Consider the following 27,058-nt stretch of genomic DNA (forward strand, 5'->3'; position numbering starts at 1 on the left):
ATGTTACAAAATTAACACTCATTCCTTACCAAATTCACACAGATTGAACAAATACAGACCTGGAACCAGATGCTCCTCTTGACCTCATTTTAAACCTTCATCTGAATCTCCTACTAAACCCCCAAATGAGCTAGATTTACCACTTGGCAGTCCCCTACATGACAGAATTATTACAGTAAGGTTTCAAACAAACCCTTGGAATAGCATGTTCTGCATTTAATATTACACCAGTTTCTCAAAGCCACGCCCTTTGCTTCTACAGGCAAAAGCACAACTCTGAACACCATTTTTAAAAATGAAATAAATAAATAATTTTGATAAAGATTTCTTTACATACTTGAAGCAATAGAAGAAAGACAACCGATAAGGAAGTTATAGTGTCGAAGCTTCCTTGTCCCTAACACTACAATTCTGTTTCTTTTCCTCTATAGTAGGAATCTCCTGCTGGTCTGACGCAGTTGCAGGACTGGTAGAGGTAAGGTCCATTAGCTGCCCCTCAATCTGAGTCCACGAAGACATTGATTCATGTACTGTAATGGTGTGTTCCTCCATCTGACGCTGAAGGCTGTCCATTTCTTGCCTTTTCAAAGTATTGAGAACAAAAAAGCAAAAATTAACAAGCAGAAAGCAAACTGCTGAATGCGAGATCAGAAAACTACTTTTCTGTTTCTTGATACATACTCCAAGACTATCTAAGCTATAGCTGTATACAAGAGAAGAAAGTCTACAGGAAGCTTAGGACTTGTCTCTCTTTAAGAGCAAAACAAATACAATATGCTTCATTTAAAAATTAGGGCCAACAATGCACCAGCTCCTTTGCGGCAAATACTCATTGCCAGAGATGATGCAGGACTGTCTCCTCAGTAAGGGCACTTAGTGGCTACAACCTCATGAACATGGTACTCTCGCAGGTATAAAAGACAACATGGGAGGTAGAAGTGAGGAAAGCAGCACAGAAAAATAATTAGATAAACAGATAATTACTTTAGTCAGACACCAACTTAGCAAAGCAACTAGTCTGGTAGTACAGGATCATAGAACATTGTCACAGACTCACTCCCCTCAAACATCAACTGAGGTGATAATAGCAGCTCAGTTCTCCTAATAACCCAAACTCTCCATCTTCCTGAAGTTGGAGCTTTCCTGCTCAGAATCTCATGTGCAACCTTGTAAGGGAAGATCTGAAAACGTATTTTTGGCAGAATGAACTTCCTCTGTAGAGGTTTCTTATTAACACACTGCCTGGGCTCCTATCATGAGCAGCCTTTCTGATGCTGCAGAGAGAAACACCAGCTTTTCCATCAGCAAGAACAACTAGAAATAGCTGTTTCTGGTTTGATGTGCTGTGTACGATTTAGGATGGACATTTTGTCTAGTTTATTGTAAAGGCTTCTCTCCCTATTTCATTACCATGTGAGCAAGCACTTACAATGACAGAACATCCTACTGTCCTAAATATAGTCCCAATAAGAGGAAAAGAATTCATTTTACAAATCCTTTTTTCCTTAGGCTGGCAGCTGGTTTCTTGGAAACATTTTTAAGATTATTAAATAGAGTTGAAAATAACGGGTCATACTTTAATTGCCGGAGACAACTGTTCAGATTTTTTAAAGGCTCCTTGCTCACAGCTGTCGATGGTTTCAGCAGTTCTTCCAGCAAGGCAGCAGGCACTGGACAATCAGGAATCTTGACTGGAGTCACAGGATTTGAAGAGTTATTCTCTCCTTTCAGTTCCTTCCTCTGGTTAAAGTCAAAAAAGAAGAAAAAGCCAGAAATACAATTAAGTTATTTCATCAGTGTCATTTTTGCCACATAGAAAGAGTCTCACATCACACTACTGGTACATATCTGCATTATACAGCAGGAATCAGAAGCATATTCATATTAAGTCTCATGGGTCACAAGCAAAAGTTCCTAACCGAATGTCATCTGCTAGCCATGGTCATAAGTAAACAAACAGCATCTAGAAAGACCTACTCAAGAACTCACCCTACTGAAGAAATAAAACACAAAGGATTTAAAGCAAATGACTTGGCTCTTCAAAACAAATTTTAATAACATTCTTTCAGTATAGTTAAGATAGCAATTCAGAAAAAAAATAAATCAGTTAAGTACAATCAAAGAAAACCTTTTGGAAATTCTAGAACCTGCAGGATGCAGGTATCAGGACCAACGTCTAAAAGAGTGAAATGGAAGCTTCCATATGAAATTCTGTCTCGCTTAGTGAGACAATTACTTCAGGGAGGGAAAGAGTAAGAGATCTACTACTGCTGCATTTTCTGTGTACTCGTAGCAAATCAGAAAACTCAAAGAAACCACTAATAGTTAACTGTTGAAATTGTGTAAGGATGAAAAACTGGACAGTATGGAGAGGACAGATATGAAGAGTAAGCAGGTGTTAACTATAAGAAGGTAGTAACTCTGTATTTGCCCATGATTCATTATTTAAGTGCTACCATTTTTGTTTTATTATAAGTCACAATGTAAACATAATATGCTAAACACAAAGATTTCTGAAGTAAAAGGTGGGAAGTCAAGATCAGTACAGTTACTTTTGCCTGCAAATCTTCCTGCATTTATCATTTAAATGTCAGAACATCAGTAAGTCTGTATCACAGGCAGACATTTCAGTTCAGAGTTTTCATCAGGTCTCCTGCAGCAGAGTATTTCCCAGTAGTTTAATTAGCAGAATATTTTCTGGTACCCTACAACATGTATTCTTCCTATTTAAATACCTTCTTCATCTTGCCGTGCTTCAGGTCCAACTTCAGTTGCTGGTTCTGCTGCAGCAGCGACTTCATGCTGTTCTTCAGTTCAGTCACTTTAGCCTGTAGCATGAACTTGTCCTTCTGAGTCACTGACAGGTCTTCCCTCACAATTTCCAACTCAGTCTTGATATTCTAAATGGGAAAAGAAGAGAATCAATGTGATACAGGGAAATGGTATAAAAATTCCGGCCAACTAATATTTTTATAATTTTTTTTCAGTTTCCGGGGCAAACTAGAAAAAGAAACAACACTGCTATTTTAAACCAATTTGCCCTGGCAGAAGATCAGGAATTAGATAAAAAAAAGTCAGTAGCCTATTTTAATGGCGTAAGGTCAAGAAAATAAGAAGCTAACAGCATAGTCAAAGGAAAACCGAGAAAAGTAAAGACCCTGCAAAACATATAGTGAATAAGTTTTTATGAGTAAAAAAAATTATCAGAAAAGTATAAGTATGCTTTTAAACAACAAAAGTATTGTTTTAATTATCACCCTACAGCAATAATGGTTACCCATCAGAATCTCCACCGGCTAGATTAAATACCTGCAGGACAATTTGCATCCCTTCTAACTCCTTGTGGCTGCGCTGTTCACTCATATCCAACTGCTGCTTAAGTGTTTCAATTTCTCTTTCTTTTTGTTCTACTTCCCACTTGAGGTCTTCCACCTACCAGGGGGGTGGGGGAGGAAAGTATCTTTAGAATTATCTATAGGTGCAATCAAAGACAAATTCTGAAATATATTATTATGTCTCATTAATCCTTCCTGGTTCTAAGTAAACCTAGCAAAACTTCATTAAAAAATGCTGAATTAAAGACAAATGAAGTCATACAATGCATCATAAATAAGGATAAACACAGTAAATGTACAGTTTTTACCTCTTGGCTTACTACAGGCTGTTCACTAAGCTTGTCATCCAGCTTTTTCTGCAGAAGTTGGAGCTGAGACCTGGCTTCTGCCAGCTCTTGCTGAAACTGTGATACTTCCTGGGAATGTTTTTCATCCTCTACCCTGCACAGCAGGATTAACAGACACAGCAGTTATTCAATCTGTCCTTTAAAACAAGGACTTCACCGGGTTAGCTATGTAACGACAAATGACATGACACTGCACGGAACCTGCTTAGTTATAGCTTTGACTGAAGGCTTTGCTGACACATTCATAGCAAAAGTTAAATCACAAAAAGATTTTATATGAGACAGATGCACGAATATATCAATAAATATTGCACTGGTAATAGTCCAGTTACAAACAACAGATTATGCAGAAAAAAAACCCAACACCAAAACCCAGCAAAAAACCTGTGAGCAATTTTGCTTTTGTTTTAGGAGGAATAGGGTTAGCCTTCTATCCATTCTTATGTAGGCCTGATAATTTCTTATAATTTAAGAAAGTATCTTCTATACAAGAAAACAAATTGTATTTGAATATATTGTGGAATATATTCAACAATCAAATTCATCCTCTATGTAGTTCCTCAGGGATGTGAGAGAAGAATAATAGGATATATATGAAGGCTTAATCCTTACTATTAACATGAAATAGTAGAAATCTGTATTGAAACTGTAAAAAAAGCAGATAGTGAAGCCTAAATACAGCACACTTCAGGTCTAACTGAATTATGAAGAGACAGAAAAATGCAAGTATCTGCCTAGAGTCCAAACATGCATCTTATGGTCAGGCTCAGCTGGGGTACATTTCAACATAACCTACTCCAGACTGGCAAAACAAAAAATTCACTAATGTATGGCTTTTTTCAGAGGATTTGTTTTATTTACTATTCTCTAAGAACTTAGACATTTACTTACTGCAGTTTGTCCACTTCAACCTGAAGGGCTTGGACAAGCAGTTCTTTGGCATGTAGCTCTTTCTTGATTTCACTGAGCTCGAGCACAGCAGCTCTGTAATGACGGCGGTTATGTGCTGCATCTGCTTTGGCTGCTGCTTCCTACAAGAAAAAAAAATATGCAGTTTTTCTTTGTTTTATCATTGTGGGTGAATCATAAAGGGAGCTAGACTAAAGGGGTACAAAACAAGTCAAGAAGGAAGTTATGCAGCTGTTAACACTTCTCTTTTTTGTCTAAAACACTTATTATTAGTGTTGTTACCCTTATTAATGCTAATGGCAGTTAGTAACTATATATAATGGAAAAAGCACGTTTGCCAGACTGGTTCTTCCTTTTGAATTTTTGGATGACATATCATCACTTCAGCGTATGTCCCATGCATTACAAGTCATAGTGGAACCTTCCTGGTAGTCAATGACTATGCTTAACAGGGCACAACAGAAAAGACATCAACTGATCTTTCAGCCACTAGCCATCATGACGGAGACCCTGCAGGAAGCAGTATGTTATAAAGCGTAGATTTTGTTTTAAGTTACTTTTCAAATACTTTACATTTAAATCACCTTTTAAGTAAATAAACCAAAAGCTGAGCCCTTACCTGCTTCTTAAGGTCTTTAACTTTTGACTTTTCTTTCTCTAAGGAAGCCTGTAAAGCTTGAATAAGTTGTTGCATTTGCTGATCCTCTTCCTCTTTCCGCTTTAGGACTGCCTGAACCTATTATCACATCACAAAAACAAATGCACATTTTGCATGGGCTCACTGGAAGACCAGAAATGCCAGTACAGGTAACACAAACACAAGCCAATGCAAGGATTGCAAAACTTCTCTCTGCTGTTCACTGGTAACTCGCTCTCAGGGTACCCTCAACCTTAAAAGTAGCTCTGGCTAAATGGTAGCTCATTGCCTATATTCCCATTTGCTTCTACCCCACAAATATATTACTATTGGCATAAAAATTGTTCATCATATTGAGTCTGTATGTAACACAGTTTGTATGTTCCAACTAACTTAATTGAGCCACACATTCACTATTGCAAATATTTTAGCGTGATTTGTTTTTTTCCAAAAGAAACAGCCCTGTTTAGTGCAAAGTCTCATTTCCGATCTCTTGTTTAGCCCCCTATATTACCGCTGTTATGCAACACACAGGAGACCCAGATCTGGAGAAAATGCGCCAACTTTGTATCATATGAGTAAAGATGTCTACATCCTGTTATTAGAAATACGAGCTGTCCTGGTTTCAGCTGGGATAGAATTAATTTTCTTTCTGGTAGCTGGTATAGTGCTATGTTTTGGCTTCAGCATGAGAAGAACATTGGTAACACACTGATGTTTTCACTTGTTGCTAAGTAGTGTTTAGACTAGGTCAAGGATTTTTCAGCTTCTCATGCCCAGCCAGTGAGAAGGCTGGAGGGGCACAAGAATTTGGGAGGGGACACAGCCAGGACACCTGACCCCAACTGGCCAAAGGGGTATTCCATACCATGTGATGTCATGCCCAGTATATAGACTAGGGGGAGTGGGGCTGGGAGGAATCACCACTCGGGAACTAACTGGGCATTGGTTGGCAGATGGCGAGCAATTGCATTGTGCATCACTTGTATATTCCAATCCTTTTATTATTACTATTGTCATTATTATCATTATTAGTTTCTTCCTTTCTGTTCTATTAAACTGTTCTTATCTTAACCCATGAGTTTTACTTTTTTTTTTCACCCGATTCTCTCCCCCATCCCACTGGGTGTAGGGGGAGGGAGTGAGCAGCTGCATGGTGCTTAGTTGCTAGCTGGGGTTAAACCACAACATGAGCTAATTCCTTTCTGAAGATAATATATTAAAAGGTCAAATTACCTGTAGATTCAGCTGTACCAAGTCTGCCTCTCTTTTTGCTAATGCTGTTTCGAGGATATTGTTGTGCTCCCGCAAAGCAGCGTTGGACTGACTAAGACCTGTAAGTTTTCCACGTTCGTGCTCCAGTTCAAGGGCCAACTTCTTATTAATTTCTTCTAAACGTTTTATCTTCCTCCTGAAGCCTCTAGATTCCTGAAGCTGTAGCCAAAGAAAAAAACCAAATCAACCAAACAAAACCAAACAACTCCAGATTATTACCACAAAAAAAGTTGTGAGTTAAACTCATTAAACATCATGCTTTCCCAGAGTGAGATTTCTTTTTTGTTTGTTTTTAAATGAACACTTCAAAATAAGTTCAGTTGGGTATTTTTTCCTTTTGGAAGTCTAAAATGCTTGCTAGAAAGCAGAATCCAGGAGTACTGTTCAGGTGCACGTCAAGAATAGTTTATATAATTTTTTTGTGCAACTCCACAACTGAACAGCACCACCCTGCCCTCAAAATCATTGAGCATCTGTGACTCCAAATAGTTTCAGAAGATAGTGATTCATGCATCCTCACTGTCTCATGACCAGACACAGCCGGTATCTAATAAAGGAACTACTTTTCTCTCTCATCTTCTTTTCCCCTACATGACAATGATTCATGAAACCACGAAGAACCAGCACAGGGCAGCAAAATTTGCAGGCTCACTGACAACGATGTTTCCTATGTGAGATTCTGATTTCCTGTACTGTTGGAATTAAATTATGGTACTAAAATTTCTCCTTGCTTCTCAGGCACATTTTTACTGTCACATTCCCATCTACCATACAAACTCAAGCAATCACCTCATCCTCAAGTTCCAGCACTTTCTCTCTGTATTCTTCAAGCTCCTGGCTGGTAAGTGAAATCACTTCTTGCAACTCTTTTTCCAGCATCAACTTACTGCTACTAACAGCTTGCAATTCTGTCTCCAGAGTTTGAATCCTTTCCTAAAGACAAAGGGATCACACGTGTGATTAATGTATCAATCATCTACAGGAGTAATTTTTTTTTGTTAAAAAGCCTACTTCACTAGCAAATATTAAATGAGGTGCTAGTGCTTAATGTAAAGGTCTTGCTCAGAGCTTTCCACCCTTGCATCCAGCTACTACCATTAATGTATTTGTATCTTGCTCCATTGGTCCAAGTAACTGGACCTTCCCCCAGTAAATTAATTTTCTTATCACAGGCATAACATATATGAGTAAGTTACGGCTACTCTGAAGAACTTTTAACTGTCAACGAGAAAAAAGCAGTAAGAGAATTTTGGAAAGTCTTCAGATGCTGAGACTTTCAAAAGAAACAAACAAACAAAAAACCCGACAAAAAACAAACCAACAATGAAAATTAATCAGGAAATTTAGCACTAAGGCTGATCATCCTCTTGAGCTTGGATTACAATTGGTAACCTGAAAGATACAAGTAAAATTAAAAAAGAAAAGAAAACCACCAAACACACCAACCAAACCAAAGCCTGCCAAATCACTTCTCTCAAATGTAGTTAAGGACATTCTCAGTGCTCAGAACACTGATACCATGTTCTTATTTAGCTTTATATTCCAAATATTTTCATCACTTTGGTGTAAAATAATATTTCAAGACTTATATTTAATAACAAGACAGTTCTATCTTTGTACTAACAATGCTAAAAGACACCTGCATACTTGAGCAATCTGGTTGTTTCCACCATCAGTGATTTGTGCTTTCAGTTTGCTCAACTCTGCTTCAGCAGATTCCTTTGCAGTAAGAGATTCCTGTAGCCGACGACTAAGAATGCTGACTGCATTCTCATAGGCTTTATGTTTAGCTTTCATCTCTTTCTGCGCACTCGTCAGATCTGACCCTAGACGCTTCATTTTCTGTTTCTGCTCAGTAATGGCACTGGAGTGAAAGGAAAAAAAACAACCCATCAGGTAAAAACAAAACCTGCCTGAAAACAGTAGTAGAAGATTCGTTTTTCACATGGCCCAACAAAAAACAACATCCACTTCTCCCCCCTTGTCCCAGAGTCACCCACCTTATCAGAGAAAGCCATCAGGTTGGTAAGGTACAGTTTGGCCCTTTGCAAGACAGTACCTTGAAGACTCTTGATAACATTCTAAGAAAATACTTACAGGAATTAAGAGGTCTTTGTCAGAACTATTAAAACTCCAGCATGAAGGAATATATACTACTCTGTCTAAAAATAACACAAAATTTAGAGTAAGAATCCAATCCAATCTGAGATCCTTGGTGGATATGTCAGGTATCATAAAACCCCTGTGACCACCAGTGGAAAAAAAATAAATAGTTCTCACTAATGCAACATTTTAGCCAGTCAAGGCTAAAATTCAGTGAATGGTAATTAGGATTCACTCCAATATGTATGTTGTATGGCAGGCATTGTTGGTTAAAAGCATAAGTGAATCAGAGGAGAAGATGCAACTCCTGTGTAGCATGCAACCAACACTTTGCCATGGATATGACTGTGACTCTCTGACTATTGAAGTTTCCCAAAGGAAAGACCAGGGAATAGGAAAAAAAGTGATTGCTAAAAAGGTGACTATGAAACACAAATGCTGTAGAGTTCTTTTGTCTGTGCTAAAAGAACACTTACTTTTTTGCTTCTTCTTGCATTTGTTCTACTTGTTGTTTTAATGCCTGATTTGCCTCAGCAAGAGATGCCATTTGTTCCTTATCGAACTGCAAAGACTTAATAAGAAGAAAAAAAGCACCCATAAGTGTAAGAAAAAAAAGCACATTTGCTGTATGCTGGATTATAAGAGAATAAGCATGAAGTTTCAAAGTTACTTCCATCTCTAAATGTAAACTGTTCCAAGGTTCTCCATCTCCTTTCTCTTTCCCTTTTATTTCTTCTTTAATCCTTCCCTCTGCGGCCACCACCATAACATGTATGAACAGGGTTCTAGTTTGGTCTTTGCTCTCAGATGGAGTTCACTTTGGGACCAAGGAAACTGCTTCCACATCACACCTCTACCACTCCTGTAGTGTGCTTCTCCCCACTTACTTACATGTGATCTTAATAAGCAGTCACATATTTACAGAATTTTCGTAGGTATATGCTCAAATGTATAGACAATATTAAATGTGTAACCACGAACCTTAACTTGCAGGTGGTCATTCTGTTTATTTCCGAAGTTAACAGAAATAGCAACATATCCTGGATGTAACACTCTCAAAGTCCAAAGCTTAACACCTTCCATACCTGTAGGCGTGTTTCCATATCATCTCGTTCTTTCTGCACTGACTGAAGATGATTTTCTATTTCCACCATCTGCTGGTGAACCTGAGATACTTCCTTCTGTAGTTTTGAATGTTCAGATTCCAGCGCCTGTTTTTCAACTTGAATTTTCAGTAGCTCTCGTTTTAACTCTTTCAATTCTGAGTCCAGCCGCTTCTTTGTAGCTTTCAGTTCGCTAATCAGCTGGTCCTTAGAACTTGCATCTCTTCGATAAGCTTCCACCATTACCTTGGGCACAAGTTTCAAGAGGACAATGTCACCTCTGTTACATCTTTCTAAACTTAAGAGTAATTTACCATGAAGTATTTACTAGTATTATTTTAGTTTGAGGCGGAGGTGTGTGTGTTGAAGAATACAAACCAGCATCATCTTCTGTAACATATTTACTCTGGTTCAAAGATTTTTATGTCAGCTCAGATATCAAATACCACTATGTATCAGAAGTTCATAAAAAACCAAACTTGTGAGAGTGTTTATAGCAGTATGGGATACTTTTCTTCATGTTCTTTATGGAACTGCAGTAATTACATGCCATTCTTTTAAACTAAACTAATGTAAAAAATTAACCATCCCATGCACGCAATTAATAACTTTTCCCATGACAAGAGGGATTAACTGCAACTGACAGTTTAAGCAGCCTTCCCAAACTTAAACCTAACAAGCTAAAACAATCTTTCGCATTAGATCAATAAGCAATCAAGCTGTAAAATTAATGGTGCCACCCTATACGTAAGACGCATATATGTGCAACGCTAATGGCATATCAATTTCAAATTAATGTTTCAAAACTGTGTAAATTCAGAATAAAATTAGAAAGTAAGAGGTCTATTGCAATCTAATTACCGAAGCAACTATCGTTTTTCAAAGCTGCAGGAAAACGATGACACTTCAAGATTTTCATGAGTACTTTTGCAAAAGCAAACCTAGTATCAGCAAACCAGAGAGAGGTTTTTTTATGGTGGATCATTTGGCAAACTCCCTGAAGTCCAATAAAAGCATGAATTAGTTGGTGGATCTGCTTTTATGTTAGTTACAGATAAAAATTTAACTGTACAAAATACAGAAACTGTATAATTATGTCACAAAGTTCTTTGATACAGAAAATTGATTCAAGTGTCCTCACAAAGCCCTCAGAAGTACATGCCTTCACTGTGGGGAAAAAAAAAAAGTATATTCCTTGGTTTTATCTCTTTGAAGTAGTTTGCTTTTGCTTACCTTCTGCTGCAGGAACTGTTCCTTCACTTTTTGAACCTGTTTTTTAAAGCTGGCATTTTCTTGTTGCAGATTTTCTACCTACCAGAGGAAAAAAAAGCAAACACATTGCTTTACAAGCCAAATGTCATATTCTACATTATTTCAAGTAGCGACAGTATCTTTTGCTGGTACCAATTGTCTAATCTAGTGAAGATCCTGTTTCTGACTAGGCATCTCAATGGCACGGTTAGATAACACAACGTTTTATACGGAAATACGTTCACACAGGTCACCACATAGCGAGCCCTGTCAACCCTCAGGAATGCATGAAGTCCCCTTATCCTGCCATTAAAGTTTTAGCATGCATCAGTGGTGTACATATGTTGTATCCGGACGGCACCCATTCACACACACGTGACAATCAAATGAAGAAACCAGCTGGCTCTTTGAAGGAAAAAAAAAAAAAAAAAAAAATCTCTCTCTTAAATATACTTCCATAGTTCTTCAATACTTCTATTGGTAATACTATCAAGTCCCATTATCTTCAAAAGAAATCTCTAAAGATTATCAGGAACTCATGATTATGAGGATTCAATATGAAAGCTCTTGCTATGAAGCTTGGATGCTTGAAAAGATACAGAGCATAGATGACTATAAAACTAAGGTGTGAAAGGAAGAGTCACCATAATTTAAAGCAGCCACAAAAAGAATAAGGATATGCATTGGGCTTGGGCTTGTAAAACAGTTCAGTGACTAGAAAAAAGCCTCAGCTGGTATAGAGCACTATGCAAAAGCAAAGCCTGGTATATTGTTTCAAGAGAAAAGGCACAATTAAACATGACCAAATTACTGCTTAAGGAAGATGTTTGTCCCACAGTGCCACAGAAAAGCAGCACGCTAAAAAATAACTTCCAAAACTGTGATCTGTACTCAAAATTATTGCGTTTTAAAACTGATAGATTTTAAAAAGATAGCGGCTCTTGGAAACTGACAGAACAAGATCAATTAACCTCAGCTTCCCTTCCCATACCACACAAATGCATAAACGCATATAGAGACCGAGGGATAGTAAACCGTAGGCTCACCAACGATGTAACAGGATGTAAAGTGTCAGATAGTCTAACAACAGGGAAAAATGAGAGAATTGATTAAAATATTCCCACTAGCTGAATCTCACAACTACACATGTATACAAACTCACATGTACCAATCTCCTCTCATGTAATTGGCTCTGTTGTGCCTGTGGCAATACTTCCCTGCAACAGCTATTTTAAATAAGATACTTTTAGGTATTTATTACCTGGCTTGACTTGATTGCCATTTCTTGCCTCAGTTGTTCCAAGATTTCTGATGCTACTTCTGTATCTTCTCCAAGGCGCACTGCTCCTTCGTCAAGTTGCTCTTTGCTTGCTTTTGCTGCCTGCAGAGCTACTTCCAAAACAATCTTCTCATTCTGCAAATACTGGATCATGTCATCTTTAGAAGTAGTGTCACTTTGGAACTCTTCTAATCTGGCCTTCAGTTCATCATACTGTGTTTGCAGGTCATCCAGGCACTGCTCTTTGGTGTGCAATGTCTCTTGGGTCAAAGTGAATTGCTTCATTATGTCTAGGTGTTCTTGCTGTAAAGATTCAAGCTGCAGATCTCGCTGATGCAAAGTCAACTTGACCTGACAAGAAGTATTTTGAGATTAAATTCATACAAAGTGAATGTTATCTTTGCAAATGCACTACAAAAGTATTTTAACTAATATTTTAGCTTCTAGGAGAAGGTAGGAGAAGGTGAAACTATTTTTTCACTTTTTTAGGCCACTTCTGTTTGCTCTATTAATTGCACTGATTGCCTTCTGCAGCATCTGTAATCTTACAGGCTAAGCAACGACCAGAATGGCAAACCTAAAACATTCTTATGTAAGATTCACAGTGTTCTAAATTTTTATTTGAAAAATGTGTCCACAGTACATATACCAGGTAAATTCAGTGTTATTAATGATCATGCCATATAGTTACATGGAATATAATACTGAGCTATCGCATACTTCATCTCATTCTAGCCCTTTGTAATATTACAAGGTTAAAGCAGGACTGTAGCAAAGTGCAGATTTATTACACTGTAGTGTATATAATGATATCCTGACTGCCTAACAACTTCGAACATGGAGCTATGCTCCTTGTCTACACTTGGCATGATCACATAATGAATTCACTAAAAAAAAAACAACCCCAACATCTACAAGACAGTAGTTCTTAAATTTCAAAAAAGTACTGTTACTGAGATGGTTGAAAAAGAGGGAGCCTTTTCACCTGCGACAGAGTGATTTTGATATGGACTTAATTTTTGCAGCTACCTTTCAGGTTTTTAAAAAAGTTTAGCGCTCAGTATCTATTTACTATTGCCTTTTCAGCCAAATAAGTATTTCCCTTGAAACCCTTGGGAAGTTACCTAACAACAATCTACCTGTTCTAATTCTTGCTCCAATGTTGCTGCAGAATCAGCCATTTTCTGAAGCTGTTCTTTCTCATCCTCAAACTCCTCTAGTTTTCTCTGCAAGTCTTCTTCCACCATGGTTTTAGCCTCCTGGATCTGCATGAAGGCAGCTTCTTGATCTAACATGTCAGCCTGCACAGAAAAAGCAAGGAATCAACTTTTACAATGTCCATGGACAAGGAGGAGGGGTGGGGTGAAAAATAAGGAAAAAAAAAAAAAAAGGAGGAAGAGAAAAATATAAGTTAGAGAAAATTTCTAGAGAAAAGACACAAGCAAAAATAATTCCGATGTCTGCCTTACACACCTGCATGTCTTTACTGAAGTCACCCATTCATATACTTAAGACACTTTAGAATAACAGTGAATGTCTTGTATACTTGTGACAAACTGAATTCCTCTTAAACAACACCATGTCCTTTCTAAATTGATGAAACAAGACGTAAAGAAAAAGAATCTTTAAAAAAATTCAGCTGACTGGAAAAATTCTGAAACAAAAGAGATTCCTTGGATGCTGTAGCTACTCTGTGAAATAGCAATTCCTGTCATTTACACAACCACTATCAGTAACACCGGAGATGGGGTGCTTCCACTAACCTGCTGCTTTACTGCCATTTGAGACTTAAAAGCAGGAATGTCACTGAAATTCAATGGGATTTAAGGTTCTAAGTGCTTTTAAAGTGAGCGTACTGCACTTCAGATTTTACCCATCTTTTCTTACTGGAGGGCAGGAAGGACAAACCTGAAATTTCACACACTTAAGCACTTTAATGATTTAGTTTAATTTCCAATTAAGTTTTCTCTTGAAAAAGTTCATGAATGGGCAAAGGAGAACATTTACATCCACCTTTAAAATTCAACTAGCAACAAATACCAGAGCTGAAAATGTAAGTATTTCCTTGGAATGGGAAACATATGGCCTTGCTCCCTCTTACTGTTTGTAATGTCATGCAAATTTATTTGGTCTGAAATATTTACTGTTTTTATAATGCACCATTTGAATCAATTCATAAGAATTCACTGTTACTTTGCTGAAATAGCCTTGAGTTTGCAAAACCTAAATAAATACACAACCTAGGCAGAAGGTAATTCATGAAGGCCACCTACAACCGTACCTCAATATTTTGCAGCTGTGCTGCAATACGTTCCTTTTCTTTAATGGATCTGTGCTGGGTTTCAGTCAGCTGCTGAGACAGTGCCACATTCTCTAGTTTGAGATGTTCCAACATACCTGCTTGAGTCATTTGCCCAGCCTAAAGGGGGGGGGGGAACCACAGATTAATACAGTCAAAATTTGGCCAAAAAATTTAAGCACTTCAGAAAAAAAACCAATCACATTGAATCTATCTGTGCCTTATCTCAGCTACTACTTTCATGGCACTGCAGATCTTCATCCACAGAAGGCAAGTGCTTTGGTTAAATTTATGGCTCAGCATTAACATGAACCGCCTCATGATGAAAACCATCCCCCCTTACTCTCCACCTGAAAAATATATAAATGAGACAGGCTCCCTCATCTGAGCTCATAAACGATGTCCTCTGGATAAAACTAACATAAAAAAGAACAGTTTCTCAGTCCTCCCGTATGGAATTAAATCATAATACCTGTATATTGGCCATCTCACTCTGCAGCCTGACACGCGCCTCCTGTGCTAGGACAAGCTGCTGCTGGTACCACTGCCGCACATTTTGGAGCGATGAGATTTCTGTTTCGGACGCCTTTAGCTTATTGGTCAGTGTGGTCCGTTCCAACTGCACCTTCTGAAGCTGGTTCTGTAAGGAAGCCAACTGCTGTCGCAGATCATGAACTAGAAAAAGAAAAATAAAAAACTTGGACTAGCGCACTCCATTGTTCTATTTTTATGCACACATTTTCAAGGATTATTGCTATATTCATAGCTTTTTCTTTTTTTTCTTCTTTCTTTGTGAACAAAAACATATATGCCTAATTACATAAAAACTGGCTTTTCCTGCAACAGTGAGGGGAAGTGCTAGAATCCAAAGTATCAGGTCATAAGCAGAATAAAATTAAAATAAATGAATCACTTCTATAAGCATTCATAGTTCCTTAGAGATAGAAAATATGAACAAATTAAAAATCACAAAGCAGGTGCCCTGACATGTAGAGTCATCATCAGAAACCAATATTTGTACAATTTTCTAAAAACCATTAGTCCACTGTCAAACAGTTACTAGACTAAATATTTATGCCTCCCTCTCCAAGCTGGCAGTGGCAGCTTGCGAATTGTGGCACTTCTGTGACACAAAATAAAAACCAATAATCTTAAAATTCAGACCATTTTATTAGTTTGACATAAATGAAACACAAATTAAAAATCCTTCTTCTTCCTGGACTTCAGAATTATGTTGAAACAAAATGATTTATGGAATAACGACTTTTAAAGATTGACATTTACATCATCCCACCTGTGCTGTCTCTGGTGAGAACATTTTTTTGCATATCTTCAACCTTCAGCAGGAGTCTTTGGTACTGCTCCTCTGCTAACTGCAAATCATTATTTGAAGAAGCCAAACTAGCATTCTTTGCTTCCAAGGTATTTTGCAGGTCAGCCATTGCTCGTTCCAGGTCCCAGCAAGACTGCTTTAATGTGGCCACTTCTGAGCTCAGAGATTCCTGCTTCTGCTGGCTGTTTTGGCTGTGCTCCATCTGCGCCTGAAGCGTCATGTTCAAAGCTGCAAGTTGGGCTTGTAGCTCAGTCTTCTCTTTGAGAGCCTGAATGTGTCCAGAAAATCAAAATACAGAAGTCTTAAGAGAAAATACATTAATGGCTGAGTAAAGAAGATGCCCAGCAAAATGCCTTTGCTAAAGCAAAGACCAGTGGCTTGTAAAAAATTCTTTTTTAAAGTGACATCTCACCTAGCAGGTATTTCAAATAGTCAAAGAAAATAGAGAGGAAAGCACAGACAAGACGTATAGCATTATATGTCAGTAACCATATCAGGATTTTTAATAGAACACGTTTCCACACTTTAAGGAGGAATGCTTTCTATTATATGTCTTATGCCATCAATCAACATAAAGAGAAAATTCAGCTATATAGGCACTACTTGCATTACTCTGGATTTATCATCTCACTTCCAAAAAGAAAACAAATTTTTTTTTTAAAGCCTTTGAAGACTTTGCTAACTTTATATGTATCATCTTAAGCATCTGTATTACGTTTGCATGGCAAGGTTTTGGTAGCAGAGAGGCTACAGGGGTGGCTTCTGTGAGAAGCTGCTAGAAGCTTCCCCTATGTCCAAGAGAGCCAGTGCCAGCCGGCTCCAAGATGGACCTGCTGCTGGCCAAGGCCGAGCCCATCAGCGACAGTGGTAGCGCCTCTGGGATAACATACTTAAAAAAAAAAAAACCAACAACAAACCTGCGGAAGAACAACAGTAGAAAAAGAAGTGAGAATATGTGAGAGAAACAACCCTGCAGATGCCAAGGTCAGTGAAGAAGGAGGGGGAGGAGGTGCTCCAGGCACGGGAGCAGAGATTCCCCTGCAGCCCGTGGGGAAGACCATGGTGAGGCAGGCTGTCCCCCTGCAGCCCAGGGAGGTCCACGGTGGAGCAGATCTCCACCTGCAGCCCGGGGAGAACCCCACGCCAGAGCAGGGGGATGCCCGAAGGAGGCTGTGACCCCGTGGGAAGCCCACGCTGGAGCAGGCTCCTGGCAGGACCTGTGGCCCCGTGGAGAGAGGAGCCCACGCTGGAGCAGGTTTTCTGGCAGGACTTGTGACCCCACGGGGGACCCACGGTGGAGCAGTCTGTGCCTGAAGGACTGCAGCCCAGGAAAGGGACCCACGCTGGAGCAGTTCGTGAAGAACTGCAGCCCATGGGAAGGACCCACGTTGGAGAAGTTTGTGCAGGACTGTCTCCCGTAAGAGGGACCCCACGCTGGAGCAGGGGAAGAGTGAGGAGTCCTGCCCTTGAGGAGGAAGGAGAGGCAGAGACAACGTGTGATGAACTGACCCCAACCCCCATTCCCCGTCCCCCTGTGCCGCTCAGGGGTAGGAGGTAGAGAATTTGGGAGTAAAGTTAAGCCCAGGAAGAAGGGAGGGGTGGGGGGAAAGCGTTTTAAGATTTGGTTTTATTTTCTCATTATCTAATTCTGATTTGATTGGTAATAAATTAAATTAATTTTCCCCAAGTGCACTCTGTTTTGCCCATGACAGTAATCAGTGAGTGATCTCTCCCTGTCCTCATCTTGACACATGAGCCTTTCGTTATATTTTCTCTCCCCTGTCCAGCTCAAGTGGGGGGTGATAGAGCAGCTTTGGTGGGCACCTGGCATCCAGCCAGCATCAACCCACCACAGCATCCTTGTAAAGTACCTTATTCAACAATGTTTTTACAAAACACAATTCCCACAAGTAATGAGTAGGAGGCTCTTCAAAATTAATTAACATATTAATATAATTTGCTAAATACAGAAATTCAAATTCATTTTCTACCTGATTAGCTTCTAGTGAGAGTGCTTCTAGTTGCCCTTCAAGTCTCATCTTCTCCTTCAGAACCTGCAACATTTCGTCATGAGTTCCTGCGATAGAGCTTTCCATAGAAACGCTGGAGACAGAGACAGCATATACACAGTTAAAGGGTTAGAATACAACACTCATCTAGTAGAAGTGAAGCTGAAATTAAGAGGTACTCAGACTTCATGTGTGACCTAGAATTTAGGACATTTTTTCTGGCTTTATGATGGGTCCAGAACACAGTGAAACAACCTTCGTTACCATCTAAAGAGATAAAGAAATTATATTCACCCTAAGGTTTTATACATTAGTTTCCTATATTTGCAGCAACTAGAATCTAGTGTGGCCCCCATATATTTGTTATTTTACAGAAGTGCAATGGTTGATTTCATTGTATTCTGTATCTGCATATCCCATTATAAGCAGACAAATGGACATAATGGGAGCACAAAACCTCCACAACTATTGTCCACAATTGTATGCTTTAATGTGAAAGTGCCTGAGAAATACCAACAGCTGCTACAAAAGAAGGAAAAACAGGTATTTGGTCTAAAGGATTCCTTGCGCTCCCCTTCCCTGATGTACAGCCAAGGAGTCTAGAGAGAAAGATCTTCTCTCTCTTGTTACTGTAAGAATTCAGTCTAAGCTGGAATAATTGTAGACAACTGATTTTACCTTAACATCTCGGGGCATTACACTTTATTCCAATGAAGAAGAAAAAAAAGGTAATTTCAAAATTAGCACGTATACAACAGGCATCTGCAAACAACTGATAAAACACACAACTGCATTGTTAAGGGCTTCACCAGTCATCCACTTGCTTGCTGACTCATAGTTTAATACCGTGAGACTAAGTAAATCTCATTCTAAAGGACTGAAGAGGATAAGAGTATCTAGGACAAGACTCTTGGCATTTCATAACTATTTGAGGTCTGAAAGCTACATGTGTGGATCAGGAAAAGGATGATAATAAATATCACTGAGTCAGCTAAGTCTACACTTTTAGACTTTAAAGACGAATGCCACACCAGTGATTCAGTGAATGAATGCCTGCTTCACAAGTAAATACAGGTAGAAGCAACTGCTAGCAGTACGTGAGACACACTGTCAGTGGCAAAAATATCTTTCTCTAAAGATATACTTAGTAAATAGGTACTCAAGGGAAGTGACCTTTCAGTTTCTTTTAGAATCTGCAAGTTAACAGATTTGATGACAATGAATGTAAGTTAAAACTGGATTCAAAGTTAGTAGAATGTAAGAGTAATAGGCTGCCTATTCCAAGAAAGTATAATGGCCAATAATGGCCTCACTGTACAGTGATCTTTCTTACCTGCTAGAAACACTGTCTCTCCTACTCCGTACTTCCCCATTAACTTCTTGCTCTTGGGCTTGATGCTCCACCGCCGCAGCCTGTAGCACCTCACTGATGGAAGGAAATTGCCCCATTGCATCAGGATGTATCTTCTGACCATTTATTGTATACGGAATACCCTGTTTGCCTTCTGCATTCTGTAAACTGTTATACAGTCCTTTTCCTGACACACTGCTGTAGGTAGAGCTGTCACTCTCATTTCCATCCAGCCTCATTCCCACTTCACTCCCATCAATCTCTGAAACACTATCACCTGCCAAGGAGGAATTCTCTATTCGATCATCCGTGTCAGAGGGTAGACTTATCTCAGAAACAACTGATGTTGGACCACTTCTGCTTTGCTTCAGAGTCCCACCAGATAAATCAGTAGCCACAAAATTCCCAGTAGTGTTTCTAGAGCCTGAGTCTTCAGTTCTGTAGTCAGCCAGGGACCGGATCTTACTGGGCTTAGATTTTGAACTTCTTCTCTCTTTTGAGGATGCTGGAAGTCCCAAGCTACCCAGTTTTGGCCCCCTGGGGACACTGGTCCGCAAAAAGGAGTATTCTTTTGTCATTGCTACAGTGCTAGCTCTTGGCAAGATTTCTGGATTTAACATCAGCTCAGGATCTAGGGTGCTGGAGGGCCTGTTTTTGGATGTAGACTGATTTGACTAAAAGAAGCAAAGAGTCAACAATAAATTCCAGCATGTTACATTTGAACTAGCATCAAAGACTTGTTTTGCTGTAGAACTTAATACGTAAAGCTCTACACTTTTACATTAATATTTAAGTATATGCATCATTTCATAAACAAGGTAAATTACATCAGCAATCAGCCCTATCAAGGCTCAGTACATGCATTTTGAAAATGTTCAAGGTAGACTCCAAAAGCTAACTGAAAAATATAGGAAAATTTGTGTTTGCTTCCCCCCCCACTTAAGAAGCACAAAACAGTACGTTACTGATGAGGTAACAGAGAACCAAATTTTGCATGTCCAGAAGAAAAAAAATGCTTTCTCAGATTTGAGAAAACTAATGAACTTTTAAAGCAGAGAAAACAGTAATTTAGAGCACAGAAAGGATAAAGTTTTTAAGCTTCTCAACAACACACTGAATCTAGAAGGTCTATTGTGTAGTACTCACTCTTTCTTGATGCCTCTTCACTCTGTATTGTTTGAGCTGTTCTTCTAGGCGCCTTCTTGCTTGAAGTCTTATTTGTTCTTCTTTCTCCAATGGGAGTGAAGACTCTACTGAGCCTGTAAGTGAAAGGTATCTTTACAGTCAAACAGAAAACTCCAACACAGGCAAATCTGATGCAAAAGAAAAAAGCCCCTTCTACCATCAGCAACATGCTTCATGCTTAAGCAAGGAATGCAAGGAAAGCCCATTTGCATGCACCTCAGAATACCCTCTTTTAATATATCCTTGTGTAAGCATTGATAAAGCCTGTGTATTTCCATCGCTCAGTTTGCAGATGCTGTAGTTCCTCCACGTATACATGACAAGAGATTATACAGCACGAACAAAACTATTGCTGTCATTTAATCTCACCTGTCCTGCACTTCTGACAGTACTGGAATTCTAAAACTAAGCAAGACCTAGGCAGTCCACTCATTCCCTACAGGTCAGAGAAAGATGTTCCCTAGATAAATTTTCTTACTTTTTGTTAACTCCCATTTAATCTTTCCTGTAGTAAGGCTTTTTAAAAACATTATTTCAGAGAACTCCTGCAGCATTAGGCACTTTACCATAAAGGCTTCCCCCTTCCCTCCCCCCTTTATTACTTAGCTTAAAATCACCTAGTTCTGCTGTTCCGTCTTTTTTTTTTTTTTAATGTCACCTGTTACTCACAATTATCAAGAAGATTAGAATAGCTGCAGCCCCAGAAAGCACAAATTCCCCTCCAGCGCAAGAACAATTTTTAAATGCTAAGGCACATGCCTTAGCTGCAGCAGAGGGTAGTTTACTGAAAGAAAATGAATTGTAGATCAAAGTAAAAGCTTACTGCAAAAACAAAGTTTAGTCCAAGCTTAAATGATGTTATAGGATTCTAGAGCCAGGCTCAGAGTAAAAAGCTTTATGCAGCAAGAGAAAGCAGGGGCGCCACCATAAACAGATGCTTACACAATTCAGTTTCTTGCATGGGAAGACTTAGTTTGAGAGACTGCAAAGCTTCTTTTCTAAGAACTATGCCCTCAGCTCTAGTTCCCTGAGACTTCCTTAGGCTGTCATGGAAACCAGTCACACCTGGGGACGACTCTTGACCCTGCACACTGCTGGTGGGGTCAAAAGACACAGGAGAGTCGGGGAAGAGCGACTCTGGCCCATTCTGGCAGCCGTCCACTTTGCTGTTTATCTCCAGACTTCCCTCTTCATTTGGCACTTCGTTGATGTTAATACTGGTAGCTGGAAAAGAAAGTTTCACTGAGCTACACTTTAAGCCACCCCATTTATCGTCACACCTCCACCCAAACACCATGCTACCACTACTGCCTTTAGACTGTAAGAATATGGAAATTGCTAATGACAGCAACTGGCAGGAGGAATTTTATAAAGGACTTTCAATTCTTCATTTAAAAAGACCAGAACAAGTACCTTTCATTTGCTTTACTACGTTGCCTTCAAGCAGGACCTCAAAAGTGATCATAAATTATCTTTAAAACCTCACACAGGTTTTTAAATCTTGTTAGGTTTAGAAGCATGAAACACCAAGTCTACGTAAAGTGATCTGTGTCACACCGAGTGGCAACCTGCTACAAATAAGACTCAGCAACTGCGGGCCTGTGCTGAATGATTCAGCTATTTGGTATGCTGCTGGGCACTGGGGAGAAAGCATCCACCATCCTGACTTCCAGCCTGGGCCAAGCAGAGTTTCTCAATTTTAAACCAAGTTTAATTTTTTTTCAAATAGGATGTCTTCATCAAACGTACATTAGCAAAACTCACATGTATCAAAATAATAAATGTACCAATTAGAAGGCAATTCAAGAACAACTTTAATACTAATTTTATCCCCACTTACTAATATTGGATTTTTCTTTTCCATCAGGAAAAATGCATCTTCAAAACCAGTTCAACACTTCACAGGTTTGTATTTTGGATGTCTCACACATTTCTACTTCACTCAGCTGGGGACTACTTACATTTATGAAACTGCTGTTGCAACAAAACTATGTATCTAACTTTAAATGCATTATTATAGTTCTCAGATGAGCAAGGTACTGAAATAGCCACTGGTTCTGTTCATTCCCACACCATGTATCACTGGAGTGATTGGAACCCATTGAAATAATAGGGAAGATTTCATTATTTTTTCATAAAGATGTTTAAAAATATTTAACATTTATGATCACAAAGTATTTGCAAGTGGAAAAATCAAGTTTCCTCTTTCTGTTTTTTTTTCCTCCTCTCAGAGCTACAGACTTGAATAAGCAGTTTGTTTTCTTTTTTTTTTTAAAGTCTGCTGAAAGAAGATGTGGGAGGAAAGAAAAAAAAAAAAAAAAAATCAAACCAACCAGAACTGAGAAACAGTTCCTCCCAAACCTAAGTGTTTCTAAGATTCATATGCAGAAATACTCTGTAGCCAGGAAGTTGATTACGATGATTCAATAAAACTTTAATTTAGATCAGTCCATTAACATATTGCTATTAAACTTCCCCCCCCCCCAATATAATGAATCACTACAAACTTCTGAAAGCAAAACTATTCAAAAATAAACCTATTATCCTTCATGTATGTGGTGAACATTAAAGCGCACCCTGAAATTAAATAAGCCATATGGGAAAAAGTTACAGGTAGGAAGATAGGAGGTTTTAATTGTCTTCCCTTTTGTTACTGAAGAAAGCAAAAGGCTTCCTTTTAAGCGCAGTCAAATTTCACTTCAGAGTAGTTTAAAGAGGAAAAGATAAATTTCCACCCCTAACCATTTGTTCCCACCTCTGCAGTGCATCTTCCCTTAAGCCAGCACAGATGCTTGGTACAGTGAACCAGAGGAAACTGAATGTGGGTAAAAATAAAAAACTTTCAGCCCTAGATTGCCAAAACCCAACAGCTCTCTAAGATTTGAATTAAAACACTTTTAAGTATCTTATTGGTCACACAGAGAACATTTTCAGGCCATTTTAGCCTGAATCAGTTCCTCATGTGGTCCCAAAAACACTTGCAGGCACGATGAAGGGATGGGTGCAACAACGATGCAAAGGAGGACAGAGGACAGGACTGCTTTTTTAAAGACTAACCAACCTAAGTCAGAGTTTAAGGCATTTTAAAACTAAAAGATTGTCAAAACTAAATTTAAAAGAGAAGTCAGTGCTAAGAATAGCCACAAGAAGCCAAAACTAAGGGGATACCTTGCACATTCAGCAATATTGTTTCTGCCCATCTTTCAGAAACTGCAGCTATTACTGCATCAGGTTTATAATTTATTTACATTTTTATCTTCACAGCTGTGAGTGGGATACATATACAAAATAGATGCTGAAGCAAAATTCTGGAGGAATGGTTTCCTGGCAACTTTCTGAGGCCATGAGACACTCGGAATCTAAATGCTGCCTTGAACAAAAGTAATTTAATTGCAGTAGCGTCAACACAACTGCAGTCTTTTTGGAACAGTGGGGGAGGAAATGCAATTAGATTGAAAACAGTAGAAAGACACACTACCTATTTGTAAGCCACAATTCAATTGTTTGCACAATGTCCAACACAGGAGAAGACAGGAATGCGTGATCTCCAACTTCATAAAATATGAAGGAATCATCATATAACTACACTCTGCCAGCCTGCTAATGGGCAGTGCAAGAAATGTAAAGTCTCAGGCCTCCACCTTCTTGCCCATGACAAGATGGCAAATCTACAGTACGAGGAGGGCAGAAGGCTAACAACTTCATCACATGATCACCTCCTTTTACATAAGTAACCTGCACACTTTTGTGTATCTATGCAGCTGCAACATATACACCCCCTCACCCATTTACCACCATATCCTTATATACCAACATGTCCTTAGATACCCGTAGTGGAAACACGGAGATTTCAATTCAATACAAGGAAAAGATTTTCACAACAAAAGCAGTTAAATACTGGAATGGGTACGGAGGTTATTGAACCTTCCTCTCAGGAGATTTTCAGAATTCAACAAGACAAGGCCCTGAGCAACCTGATCTAGCTTCAAAGCTAGGTCTGCTCTGTGCACGAGGTTGGACTAGACGACCCACAGAGGTCCCTTCCAACCCAAGTTTGATTCTATAATCTACTCAGATCAGCACTCTCTTAAGTTTCTTGTAAACAGCTGCATGATTATTTTATTATAGAGCTTGTCTACATATAAAAGGTATTTTGAGATAATTTGGGGAGTATATGCCCACATGTCTCTTCCATAAATGGAAGTTTAGAGAGACTTTTTGAGTACATTTTGATTTTTGCCTAATCAATTTATTTGGAAAGTTTCTTTTGCCAGAATAAAGTACTCCAGTCATGAGCTTACTCCACAACAATCATTTCAGAACTATTAGTTCTAGTGAATTTCAGGTATATACTCTTGGAAACACTATCAGAAGACAGAGTAACACCCTGAGCAGCACATACTTAACTGATAGCCAATAGTACTTAACAGTTCAGTTTTGTTTCAAAAGAATAAGTTTTAAAACAAAAGACAGTTTTGTCATACACAGAGCAATAGCCTTCAACAAACTTGCTTAAAACTGCTGTACAAGAAATTCCTGACCTCAAGGAAGAAAGTCCTTCAGTATCACCTGTACAACAAAATAGGTAGTTGTAGAGTAACCTGGGTAAGGCTAGGAAATGATTTGGTGTGTATGAAGTAACTTACTGTTAATTTCATCTGTTGTAACTGGCAAATCTGACTTGGCTTTACAATCCAAAAGTTCTTCAGAGCTGTTACAGCCCCCATTATTGCTTCTGTTCTCCAAGTGAACATCCTGCTGGACAGACGAGGAGTCCATGGTAAAAATGATCCAGATCCTGGGACAGTGTTTCCTCCAAATAATTTGCCACCAAGTGAACTACCAAGTCCTGTTTCTCTCCATCAGCAACAACAGCATCAAGACGTTACGCAGGAGCACAGTTCTGAGCTTTACAGCTGTGGGCGTGCAGCAGGCAGCCAATAATTCCAGGAGATCATGAAAACAGCTCACAGCCAAAGTTGTAATCACCAAGGAGCTGCATCCTCTAGAAACAAAATGTAGTAAGTTTACAAACATTTCTTACACAGCTTTGAAAATATGAGTTAAAAAGCAAGCAGTGCTCACAGACTACCCACCTGCCCAACTTCAACACACAGTACCAGGACATGGGGTAATAACAGAGACAATGAAATACAACCAAGTATCCAGCTTTTGTGATTACATGATCTATTTAACAGCTTTTTTTACTACAACTTTTTTTTTTAGTAGCACTGATACACCAGCATAATGACGCAACAAGATAATATTCAGTGAGACAACTGATTTAAGATCACTGTCCCTTTTAATGGAAATGCCTTTTTTGGCCTCTACTTTAATATGGAATTCAGATTTATTTTAATTTTTTTTTTAAATTAAATTACATCACTACTGTTTACTTGTCTGCAGAACAACCAGTATGTATCGCTGTACAGAGTCTGAACTACTAATTACAGCACGCGTTGGCAGTCAGAACGTGGCCTGGACTTGCAGTTCAGCACTGTCTTCTCCTATGGCGAGTTGAGAGGAGGATTTCCAAACGCAGTTTATAGAATTTGCAAATGATTCTCCAGGCATTCAGATCTTACCTCTGGGTATAGACCCAGACAACTAATACAATCTGACAGAAGCTGTTGTACATAGTCACTTCCAAGTATTTAAATTTTGTTCAAATAGTTACTGACAGCTGAATTCAGATTACAAAGTGCTATGGCTCCTATCTACTAAAGAAAGATAAGAAATCCCCAGTTAAAAAACAAGCGGGGGTTGTGAGGAGAACATCAAGGCAGGGATATTTTACTTGCATTTTTACAGGAACACAAACATTTTGAGCAACATTCCTTCCATATCTCTCGAGAGTACTTGTGCAACTGCTACTGTACCAAACTGCCCTGGTCAGCCAGCAACACCACCAGTCATCTCCAAAACATTTCTGAGGCGGCTAACAGCTCAGGACACACAGGACTAGACAATTACGTAGATGACCCTTACGTAGGTGAGCTGTGAAGAAGCCTGAAACCTGGAGCACATTTCTAAAAGAGAAACCTCCACCAAACAGAGATTAATACCTCCGCTGTGATTTGTTATTGATTTTAAAAGCTTTTCTGTATAATAAAGCCTACCATAAAACTTCTGGACGAACGGCCATTGTACAGCAAATAGATACTATATGACAAGCCGCAGAGGAATTACAGACGAAAGGCAAGTACAATTTAGACTGCTTACGCCTCGGCAAAATCCAGCCAACATTAGACGGTTTGTTAGCCTCGTGATAAAACACCTTTTAATAATCAGGGTCACGAAGAACGGCTTTCTCCTGTGCAATGCATCCCCACATATTAAAGGTGACAGTATTTTGGCTTCAAGTTCCTACTGTATCTGTGTTGAGCACAGGCAGACACACACACACACACAGAGGTGTACACACGCCACAGGAACCCAGCAGTAACCTCACAGGGAAAACAACTGTATGAAAACAACCGGTTTCGCTTAAAAAACACCAGTAAGCAGGCGGGCAAAAAGACTGGGGAGCCGCCCAGACAGACGCGCCCGAGGGGTCCCCGGGCAGGGGCCGGGGCCGGGGCACCTCCCTGGGGCGCCGGCAGAGGTACCCGGCGGCCCGGGGCCGCAGCCCACCGGGCCGGG

At 39.2% G+C, this 27,058-nt stretch overlaps 1 protein-coding gene across 2 annotated transcripts; it reads right to left on the minus strand.

The window, feature by feature from the left end:
• Positions 1-25,452, minus strand: GOLGA3 (golgin A3). Of its 2 annotated transcripts, none has more exons than XM_010581690.1 (23): positions 25,063-25,452; positions 21,482-21,640; positions 20,378-20,490; positions 19,214-19,905; positions 17,863-17,974; positions 15,833-16,139; positions 15,011-15,213; positions 14,521-14,658; positions 13,379-13,540; positions 12,222-12,590; positions 10,943-11,020; positions 9,692-9,955; positions 9,083-9,177; positions 8,151-8,367; positions 7,293-7,436; positions 6,465-6,662; positions 5,211-5,327; positions 4,574-4,713; positions 3,644-3,776; positions 3,310-3,432; positions 2,736-2,900; positions 1,577-1,740; positions 1-580 (listed from the first exon to the last, which is right to left on the minus strand). In XM_010581690.1, the coding sequence occupies exons 1-23, from the start codon at positions 25,193-25,195 to the stop codon at positions 373-375; spliced, it is 4,434 nt and encodes a 1,477-aa protein (XP_010579992.1). In that variant the 5' UTR covers positions 25,196-25,452; the 3' UTR covers positions 1-372. The 2 variants fall into 2 exon arrangements, with proteins under 2 accessions (XP_010579992.1, XP_010579991.1); XM_010581689.1 differs by having other exon boundaries at positions 21,359-21,640.
• Positions 25,453-27,058: the final 1,606 nt, after the last annotated feature.

Source organism: Haliaeetus leucocephalus, unplaced genomic scaffold, assembly GCF_000737465.1.
Source record: "Haliaeetus leucocephalus isolate CR32 unplaced genomic scaffold, Haliaeetus_leucocephalus-4.0 Scaffold802, whole genome shotgun sequence".
In the NCBI taxonomy this organism is placed as follows: domain Eukaryota; kingdom Metazoa; phylum Chordata; class Aves; order Accipitriformes; family Accipitridae; genus Haliaeetus; species Haliaeetus leucocephalus.

Bases quoted from the DNA above. Each gene is read 5' to 3' on its own strand.
- GOLGA3 (XM_010581689.1), bottom strand. From the start codon at position 25,195: ATGGACTCCTCGTCTGTCCAGCAGGATGTTCACTTGGAGAACAGAAGC. The intron at 11,021-12,221 runs GTAATAAATACC...TTCCTCTGGTAG, and splicing joins TGGCAATCAAGTCAAGCCAG to GTAGAAAATCTGCAACAAGA. The intron at 3,433-3,643 runs GTAAAAACTGTA...CCCCCCTGGTAG, and splicing joins AGCCTGTAGTAAGCCAAGAG to GTGGAAGACCTCAAGTGGGA.